This window comes from Azolla caroliniana, unplaced genomic scaffold, assembly GCF_043228905.1.
Source record: "Azolla caroliniana isolate FFs.n. ecotype wild unplaced genomic scaffold, voAzoCaro1.0.p SCAF_4, whole genome shotgun sequence".
NCBI classification, from domain to species: Eukaryota; Viridiplantae; Streptophyta; class Polypodiopsida; order Salviniales; family Salviniaceae; genus Azolla; species Azolla caroliniana.
In genome coordinates, this window is record NW_028230439.1 from 19,725,548 (window position 1) to 19,736,348 (window position 10,801).

The 10,801-nt window shown below is 36.8% G+C and overlaps 1 protein-coding gene across 1 annotated transcript; it reads right to left on the reverse strand.

The window, feature by feature from the left end:
* Positions 1 to 1,948: 1,948 nt before the first annotated feature.
* On the reverse strand, positions 1,949 to 8,282 carry LOC147865290 (uncharacterized). Its single transcript, XM_087318065.1, has 4 exons — positions 8,142 to 8,282; positions 7,801 to 7,878; positions 7,004 to 7,108; positions 1,949 to 2,375 (listed from the first exon to the last, which is right to left on the reverse strand). The coding sequence occupies exons 1-4, from the start codon at positions 8,142 to 8,144 to the stop codon at positions 2,271 to 2,273; spliced, it is 291 nt and encodes a 96-aa protein (XP_087174191.1). The 5' UTR covers positions 8,145 to 8,282; the 3' UTR covers positions 1,949 to 2,270.
* Positions 8,283 to 10,801: the final 2,519 nt, after the last annotated feature.

Genomic DNA, 10,801 nt, shown 5'->3' on the forward strand with positions numbered 1-10,801 from the left:
AAATTCATGTATTATGACTTGTGGAATTGTTATTAAAGAGGATGGTGTATGAAACCACACAATGTCATAGGTTTCACATATAGTATTCCATACATTCATGTATTGTAACATCTCACAATATAGCTAATGCAATTAGCCAAATGGCATGCGTGGATGTTAACCAATTGGTGACCATGCATAGCATGATGATGCACTAAATATAAAGAAGGTATTGTGTTGTCAAAACCATTCCAATTCAACACCAATCTTGGGCACATTTTTGTAAATCTTTTCCTTGTTAATAATACAAATTCCTTATTTCCGTTTTTCTTTACTCTATTTTCCAATTCAATATTGTTTTTAGCTTTGGACCTTGACCTGTAGTGCATTATATATGACATGAACCAATATGGTAAGAAGACTCTCGGTAGAACTCAAAATGTCAATTCAAGGGGAATTGACATTGACAAGATGCTATAAAGTGAGTTACATGGCTATTACCAAGAATCTCATTCCGTGACATTAGCAAGATGTGCCATGCAAAGCTCCATTACTATCATTGAGAATCTCATATTCCATAGGTAAACAAGCTTATCAATATCCAATACCACTTCATGTGAGCTCGCTCATTTTAGATGAGAAGGTAAAGTTAGAATATTACCCAATATCATATAATTGCACAAACCTCTTTGAATGTTGTAAGACTTGCGAAAGAAAGAAGGAAAGATATATTAATGTCTTCTAAGACCAAATTTGGCCCATGAGACGATTGATTACAATAATGGGATGTATACCCAATTGTCAAAAGTAGGTGAATACCAATCGAAGTCTATTTGGTAGTCTTGAAGAAAAGGAAGTTCAAATTAATCAAACATGCGAATGATGTGAGAATTTGGGGCGGATAACATGAAAGATCAAAAGATAAATCATGCAAGAATTTGCTATACAATAGGTAAAGACAAATGATGCAAGAGTTTCAGGAAATTGAATGACGTGGAAGTCTATAGTTCATGATGTGAAGGACATGGCAACTCAATCAATAAAAGATGAAACAGAATATGAATTGAAGTCGGTGCAAAGTACAACAATTGAGGGGGATGTTGGATGTGAACAAGCACCAATCACATCACATCCCTAAACAACTAAATAAAAGGTGCAATGAAGGTACATGAGTTAACCACCTCATATTTGAGGAGACCTTATTGAGGATGAAGGTATGCTGAGCATAATCTAGTTCAGATTGAGATATTAAAAAAAAAACCTCAATATGTCCTTACCTCTGAGTTGTATTTGTACACATTTCATCACTTTCGAGCACATGAGATTGATTGCTCTTTGTTGTAGTTTACCTTCATTTAATCTTTCTTTGTTTCACTCAAAAATACATTGTTTTTTCTTCCTCTATCTCATTTACTAATGTGGTATTGGTGTATCCTAATCCGCCTAATCACACTCCCACATATTCCTAGTTCTCACAACATATGTGGCTCACAATGATGTTCTACATCTAGCAATAAAGTGTGCATAGCATGAAAAAGGTTGGAACATCAATACATACATATATAAAAAGGGAGTTGAATCAAATGTAATCTTTGTGTATTTGTAACATTCTAATTTTTAACCACACTTTCTTAAGCTAAGACACAAAGTCAATGAATTTTGTTTTAGGTGATCTTTTGAAGTGGATAAGCCAGGTTATTTCTCAAGCTAAGGGCATGAGATCTCTTTGTTAGTCAAGCGACCTTGAAACATCAACACATACATATATAAAAAGGGAGGTGAATCAAATCAAATCTTTGTGGATTTTTAACATTCTAATTTTTAACTACACTAGCTTAAGTTAAGACATGAATTTTAACAAGTTCTATTTTAGGCAATCTTTTCAATTGGATCACCCAAGTTACTTCTCAAGGTAAGCTATCTAAGGGCATGAGAGCTCTTTGATATCCTCATAAATATTTCTAGTTGCTCCCACACAAACTTGTAATGACTATTAGAATAATAAACCATATGAGAATATCCATAAACCTTCCACAACACAAAATAGTCTACTTTGAGACACAAAGAAGTTTATTTAGGTATGGACGGGCAACAACTTTCTTTAATTCGTAAATCATACTGAAATTAATTTTTGCTTGAATTATAGTCTATAGATACACATGACGATTCTGAAATATAGTAAAAATTACATTATCTCTAGCGCAACATTTATCGCATGTGGTACATCTGTTGGAAATGTCAACCCACATGTTTGTAATGTCATTGTGGCATGTAGTAACACCTGAGAAATATTAATCCCTTTTCGCTATATCAGATACAGATCGTGAAACTTCAACCACTCCAACCCCTTTTGCGTTATCAGATACAGAAGAAACTTCTTCCACTGCTCCATTCATCTACATAACAAAAACTCTCTCTCTCTCTCTAATAAAAAAATTACGTTTTTGGTCTCATTGGTCATATTTTACCTCCAAAAACAATAATAGAATCTCTCTCTCTCTGCAAGACCATTGTTTCTTCAAGGCTACAAGTATTCTCTCTCTTTGCATTTTTCATTTTCGCAAGAACGGTTCATTACAACATGGTAGCATCACTATTTTGGTCTATTCTAAAACTGAACCAAAGGATCATATACTAAACATTGCTCATAGAAATTTGAGATAATGTCAAGCATGACTCAAAGGGCATCAATGGCTGTTGATGTGTTGGAAATGTCTAGTGGAAACTCGCATTCCTTGTATTTCAACCATATGTATGTCTTTACAAAAAACAGTGATAAAAACTGTGAAATGAAGTGCATGCACATAATGAGTCGGAAATGATTCTTTGAAGATCAGTTTGCTATGTGTGATGATATTATGGTATACGGAGCACATAAAGTTGATTAGACGAGGCCATAAGGAGAATCATGTCATGCTGTTGTTTGTATAATCTTGGATGATAGGAAAAGAGTTATCATTTTGGATAATTGCAAGGTGCACTTGAAGGTATGAATTTCTTTGTATCAAAAGATTGAACCCCAAGGATGCAAGAACAAAGAAGGCATGCCTATGCAGCCAGAAAAAGGGACTTGAAATGCAAAATAAGCAATGACCTATGGGATTGCATCAAGTTTGAAAATCATATTTCGGAATTGTGAGTACAAAAAGAAAAGAGGTACATTACACAACCTTGCTATCAAAAACCTAAATCTATATGCAAATGAAGTTGAGTCATGTCGAGAACCCCTCCCTTAGTAAAGATGTGAAAAACATGGGTTGGAGGTCATTTTCAAAGCAAGGTATCAATATTTCGAAGCCCCATCATATAATCCGGGCAGGGATGGGTGCAGCCCCAATAATCATCGAGGTATTATTCTGATCAGTGACCAATATCCAATGCCTTTGGGAGCTCCCTAAACGAAGGTACTCAAGGTTGGCATCTATGTCATTAAAAGAACTTGCTAAACATGGAGACGTTCATTGTTGGTATGCTGAAACAGAACAATGGTTCGAGACACATGGCATAATCATAATAAAAAAACTATTGTCGCTCCAATATAGTTTGGATTGTCCCCATCTAAACATGACCAAAATGGAAAAGAACCGAGTGATCCGAACTCACTAGAATTAAAATTTTAGAATTAGAATTTTTATCGTCCATAAAGGGGCCAAAATTGACCTATGGGACTAGAGTATACATGTGTTCTTGATATGTGTCTACTTCCTAAGAAAGGGTATTCATACATTGAAGCACAATGTCTCTATGTGTGAATAAAGCACACATATGATTTCAACCTTCTCGGTGGTGTCATAAGTATGGCACTTAAGTTATCACTCCCTCTTAGTATGTCAGCATATCTTGCACGAATTGCACTATATGTCGAGCATGTGAAGAGCAAGTGACATTCATCCTCTACCATGCCTTCATTGCATACGTTGTATGTCTTCAAATTCGTTACATTTTGATACCATGATGCAACTTCAATACCTAACTTGTGAGATCAAGTGTGAAGTAGTGTAAGGGCTCTACGAGCATTATTACTCGTATTGGTAATGAAATAAGCTTGGATATGATCAATAGGCATTCTTGCTTTATATTGAGACCAACATTCAGGGTTGACATTTCCAATGTAGTATTCTAGCTTTGTCCTCTTAGCATCTTCCCACTTCATCCTTATTGATTCCACCAACCTTTCCTCAATCATTACATACTGCATAGCATTGCCCGAAAGCTCTAAAAGATCATCCACACCCCATCTTCTAAACCATTTCCTTATGTCAACAACCCAACTGGATGAGAGAATCTTACTTTTATGATTCTTTTGTATCTTACATCCAACATTCCAAGCAAGTTGTGGTAATCGATGATTCGATATATTCTTGACTTTTATAATGTATTTATATACTCTTTGGAGTGCCAATAGTTCTATGGGTCGAACACTTGTTTCCAAGATCATAACCTAGTAAGAGGTAGTGCATTTAACTCCTAATTGCCTCCTTAAAAACATCTTTTGAATTTTCTTAATCTCATTCCGTGCGTTAAGAGAGATGGTGTCACCCCATACTTCTACCCCATAAAGCAATACGTGAGTTACCATGGCATTGAACAACATTAATTTTAATTCCCATACACAAGTACCACTTTGGTTGCATTGGTTCTCCAAAAGGTAATAAGATTTCCAACCGGCTTGGAGCCTAGAATCAAATCATGCACTCCATTTATTTGTGGCGGGTACACCAATACCAAGATATTTAAAGCTTCGAACAAATTGTATATGTTCACTTCTATATGTGAGCATTAGGGTAATGCGGAGGTTGGATGGTTTGCACTACCATCATTTTTGTTTTCTCCACATTCACTGCTAGTCCACTACTATGGCAAAATTATTCTAATACCCCAAGTAAATTTTGGATACTATCAACATCATATGAGAAGAGTACCACATCATTTGTATAACATGTAAGATAACATGTTGCATCAATTTGGGGGCATTCAATCCTTCTCTTGCAACCTTATTCACCACTTCTTCTAATTTATCAATATATAAGCCAAAGAGTGTGGGTGATAGTGGACATCCTTGCTTGACCCCCATGTTACTTAAAAAGTGCTTTGGGAATCCACTATCCATTTTTAGTTGGCATTTAACTTGTTCATATAGGAGTGCAACAGCAACTCGATACTCTAATGGCATATCAATCTTTACCATTCTATGCCAAAGCTCACTTCGTGGTACGGTATCAAAAGCTTTCTTAAAATAAAAAAAACAACAATAAAATGTTTTTTCTTGTAGTTGATTCTCTTCCATGATTACTCTCAATGTGACCAAATGATCCACAGTGGAGTGTTTTGGTCTAAATCCTACTTGCCCAAGTGCTCTTTTGCTTGTACTTTCAACCCATGTGCTTATCTTTTGCCCCATAATAATGCTATATAATTTAGCAATAGTTGAGCTCACCATTATTGTACGATAATTTGATACTTGATTCTTATCTCCAGCTTCAAATATTGGTTTAATCCAATTCATAAGCCAATCATTTGGAAATCCTTGTTTTATAGCTTGATCTATAATTGTCATTATCCAATGATGAGTATGTGGCATTGTCCATTTTAAAAGCTCACTTGAGACGTAGGTTGCATCTGCTGCTTTCCCACTTGCCATCTTCTTTATTCCCTTATTTACATCATCAATATCGATACATGTAGTGCATGGTGTTTCAATTTTCTCAACCATAGGAGCCACACCTTCATGCATATATAGTCACACTATAATATCAACATCGAAAACAACATAACACGGATCAGCCCCACAACATCTCTTGGTAGGAAGATGACCCACTATAAGACACTTTTTACAAGCATTAGAGGATGGATTCATTATTAGGCCCTCTTATGTAGACATACATCTATCCCACGTGTAGCATAGTGTGATAGGGCAGCTGAAAACTTCTTCACATCAATTAGAGATTGAGGTCAGCAAATATGCACAAATACCTCTAGCAGAAAGAATTTGTGAACTGTATCATCAGAGAGTGAAATCTAAAGGACACTATGTTTGTCCTTGTTACTGTTTTTTAATGAAAGAAGAGGGAGATACCATTGCCTCTTTAAGCAAAGGTTTTGCCCACTACACAAGGTAAGGGATTATGAGGACTAGGGTGCCTAGGGTTTTTATTGCTAGAACTCAAGAGAAACAAGGAGAAGTTGTTAAGGACAACAATACAGCCACACAAGCTCATCAACAAGAACAATCGTCACTTTCTTTGCTACAAGTCACACAAGGGCTACAATTCAAGAGTCCATAGAAAATTTTCGGGACGTTTGCGAACATAACATATCAGTTATAGATTTTGTATACTACTTCAAGCATAGTGTGGTCAAGAATCAAGATGTAGTGGCATCACTACTCACATCATCAATTCCAGAGAGAAGCTCAATGCTCATAAATCAACATTCATATTGATCGCTGATCAAGATTATTATATACCATCATATTAAGGCAATGTTTATACATGGTCTCTATAAGTGATTACGTTGTTTACTTCAAGTCACTTGTAAGACAAAGAAAGAATATCTAGCAGAGCATACAATCATATTTTTCACATGATACTGCAATGCAAATGGCCTATGTTCTTTATCATCTGCTTCCTCAAGTTCAAATCCGTGTCACTAGAATAAACTCAAAAGAGCAATGGATGCATTAACAAATGAATCACTGATCAGATATCTCTATTAAAAATCATCACTTCCCATGTTTGCATTGCCATTTTAACATCAAACAAAGAGACTGTTTCCATGTTTCCACTACCATTTTTAACATTCTACTATGTGGCACTTTTGATTTTTCACTGTCATTTAAATGTTAGAATCTGGCCCTTTTCTTATGTTTACTGGCCATTGTAGACCTATACTTGTGCCACTTTCCATGTTTTTATTATCATTGCAACTGTATAAAACATAGCCTTTTGCATGGTTTTACTAGTAGTCCTTGTAACTGTATACAATATTGCACAAAATTTTAGATGGTTGAACCAATAAGACTAACCTGTATAGGCTTCACAGTTGGAGGTCTTGAAGACTTGATGGGGCAAGTTGGAGGAACTCGGACAGGTTGCTTGTATTCCCAACCAAAAATATTGTAAACTTTCCTCTACAGAAAAATGAAAAAAGATGAGACTAGTAAGAATAAAAAGGCATAAATCTTCCGCTGCAGCAATATGGAAGAGAAATATCGAGGGGGAAATTACAATTTTCCCTCTCAACAAACATGAAGGAAGATGAAATTATCAGAGAGAAATGCAGTAAATCTTCCTGGGCAGACACACGAGATGTGATTATTCAGAAAAATTCTATAAATCTTCATTTAAGCAAAATTTAAGTTGTGGATTAAAGAGAGCCTAAATTTTTTTCGAGTGAAGAAACATGAAAGAAGGAACTATCAAGTAAAACAAGATTTCATTCAAATGAATATCAATTCTCTGAAGAAACATGAAAGAAAATGAAATTGCACAGAAAAATTTCCGTAAGCTTCTTCTGTAATGGATACAGATCATGCAGTAATAAAAGGGGAAATGCAGAAACATGGAATCAGATAAAATTATCCAGCAAAACACCAATTTTCGAGGGAAATGCCAAATGACATGAAATTATGAAGAGACGTTGCATTTTAAAACTTTCTCAATCTAGACATGAAAGGAGATGAAATTATTTAGAAAATAAACATCCGAAATCATTCTGTGAATAAACACCAACGATACTAAAGGAAGAAAAATGAAACTATCCAGGAAACACAAAAAAGAACTTTAATCGATTCTCCAGATAAAACTTCAGGAAGAACTTTACCAGAATGAGATCCAAGATCTTTGGTAGCAAATTGATGATCGGAATAAGGAAAAGTGGCACCAAACAAGCAACACAGACCTGTAAAAATAAGAAAGTCGACAGAGTATCCTGTCAGGTTAGATTCGAAGATTTCTTTCTCAGATAATTCAGAGATAGCGAAAGCGTGATGGCATTTTTATAATTACATACATACAAAGATAAGCCACTTTCTCAGGGAAAGTGAGTGATAGAGAGAGACGGAGTTTTCTTATGTGTTTACTCACCTATTCGAGGCTAAAATTTAAGCGAGTTTCTCAGAGAAAGACAGGAGAGAGGGAGAAAGAGATGGCGTGTGCACTGACCATGGCGAACAAATCTCTGTGCGAAGAGAAAGGGATTGATGGATGGATGGGGACTTCTTGCTTCTGTTCCTGTTTCTGCGACTTCTTCTTCTTCTTCTTCTTCTTCTTCTTCGTTTTTCTCCTTTCTTCACCTTCACTCGTTTCCTGCGGTGAATGCTAATTAATTAAATTAGTTAACCCTTAAAATTATAACTGTTAATCCTTCGGTTAAACATCTAATTAGAAGTTAAGTAAACTCTTAAACCCCTCAAGAATGAGTCGAGAAGAGAGTGCCAATCACTAACAATCGGTAACGGTTTGGTTTGGTTTGAGAGGGTCCAAACCGAACCGTTTAAATTTTTTGAAACCTGAACCAAACCACGAAACAGTTAAACCAAACCATTAAACATTTTTCAAACTATTAAACCATTAAACTGTAAAAACTACGGTTTCGTGGTTCGGTTTCGGTTTTCAGCATAGGTCAAATTTTTTATTTTTAAAATTTTTAAAAATTTTTAAGATGTTCCTAAAATGTGAGAATAAGGTCTAAAAATGAAAAGGTTGTTTAAATACAAATTTTTAAAATTTTTAAAATTTTTAAAAATAAAAAATAAAAAATCATTTAATCGTTTAAACCGCGGTTTTTGACTATTGAAACCGAACCGAACCGTTAAACCGCAGTTTCACGGTTCGGTTCGGATTGAACTGAATCGTTGCCGATTGTTCCCTGTCACATTAAAATATGGTACAGACTCTCCCAATGCTTCCACCTTAAAGGAATTCTTGGATAGTATATGTTTCCTGTTAAGCATCAAGTTCAACCTTCGCCTTCATGTGTGAACATGACTAAAGAACATGTATTGAGGTGTGTGAACGCACCACCACTTTGTAACATTAACTATGTGTCGTAGAATGTAACTCCTTATGACACATCCGTTATAGTTAAAGCGTCCCAAGATTCTAGTGAGAGAGTGAGCATTTAGGTGAGAGAATCTAGAGAGAGGAGATCGTATAAGCACCCCCTCTCCTGTTGTTGACTGTTTTCATTTTTTCTTGTGAATATATTGTTCAACTTTATGTTTATCTCTTGCATACTCTCTTCTCTCTCACTCACACACACACACACACATCTCTATTCCACTACAAGAATCATAGTCGATTCTTTATATGGTACTAGAGCGATTGGTAGTCTGATCCAACCCATCCACCTATGTTGTGATATGTGAAATGTTACGTGCGGAAGCTATACAAAACACAGAATACCAACAGGGAAAAACAGGTTTAATGGAGAGCTTAAGACACAATGTACGTGGGAGAGATAGAGAGGGAAAAACACACAGAAAAACTAAATTCAAATAATGTGTAAACTTTGTAGATAGGATGTGCTCAACGAGCACTTTTATACAAGTCCATACGGACTGACAAAAGTACTGCCACGTACTTCAATGCTCATAACTGAGCTCCTACACTAACTCCCAAATATATTCCCTCGTGGAATATCTGTTCAACGGTCTCCCGGTTTCCGCACCGATCCGGCCTCTTGTTGCATACCGGTTTATGCACTGGTTTTCGACTAATGTTGAGCTTGTATCTCAACACTGCCCCTCAACCTCAACTTGAGGCTCTTCCGGTCCTTCGCTCTGGTTCCTCTTGACTACACGCCTCGCTTGCGCTCCTCGACCCGTTTGATTCCGCGCGCCTCGAACCTTACGGTCGGCTTGTCTACTCGTGTGGCCTTTTCCAGCTCCCTTGCTGTCACGGTGTTGACGCCTCTTTTGTTGATTTGGCGTCTCCGATTCGTTCTCAATTTTGGCCTTCTCGCCCTTGTTGGCTTCATCTGCCCCATGTTTGGCTGGCTCTGGCTCTTTCTTTCAGCTGCTGCCCTCTCGTCCACTTCTGGACTCATCCGCGGATCCACCTTCGGCTTCTTCAGCCACCACTAAATTGAATTCGTCATCTAATTTGGTGTTGCGGTCACTTCCGCTCCTTTCCTGCTCCTTTCCGTGGTCATGCGAGACTTTTCTCCCCCTCAAGTTCGGCACGTCGAGGTGCCGCAACCCAAGTGCACCCGAGAATTGTCGTAACTTGTCTAAACCAAGGGGCTTGGTGAAAATGTTGGCGTTTTGCCGATCCGTTGAAACGTTGTCGTGCCTTTCGGCTCTAGATTGTTGCGTGAGTCGGGTGGGAACCATTGAGGTTTTGGACTAGGAGAAAGAAGAATATGAGATAAGGCTAGTAATGAATAGGTAGAAAGAGAGGTAAGTTATGAATCTCGTGAATCCCACGAGTTTAGTATCTTTAATCAATATTTAGATAGTAAGAGACACTTCAGATCACAAATTCGTGAATCCCACGAATATATTATATTAGTCAATCCTTACAAAATAATCAACAACCAAATACATCTTTCTCTCTTCCTTATGTAGTGATGGAAGAGGCTAAGCATAACATCATGCTTTTCCTAAAGTGTTCATGCCCGCTAGGTGTGCATGAGTTGCCTCCTCTCAACCATGCTTTCCATTTTCTAAATATAGTGTTCATGCACGCTAAGCATGCATGAGTAACTTTTCTTTTGTTTGCTTGTTTCTTCTAGATAAAGTTTTCACCCACTCTAAAAGTGCATGATCTGCCTTCTTGTAAAAGTAGGCGTAAATATAAGTCATATATCACTTATGATAAGT

Excerpts from the sequence above, each read along its gene's own strand:
- LOC147865290 (XM_087318065.1), bottom strand. Across the intron at positions 7,109-7,800 it reads AGATCTTGGATCTCATTCTG|AGGAAAGTTTACAATATTTT; the intron begins GTAAAGTTCTTC and ends ATTTTTCTGTAG. Across the intron at positions 2,376-7,003 it reads CAACTGTGAAGCCTATACAG|ATGAATGGAGCAGTGGAAGA; the intron begins GTTAGTCTTATT and ends TTTGTTATGTAG.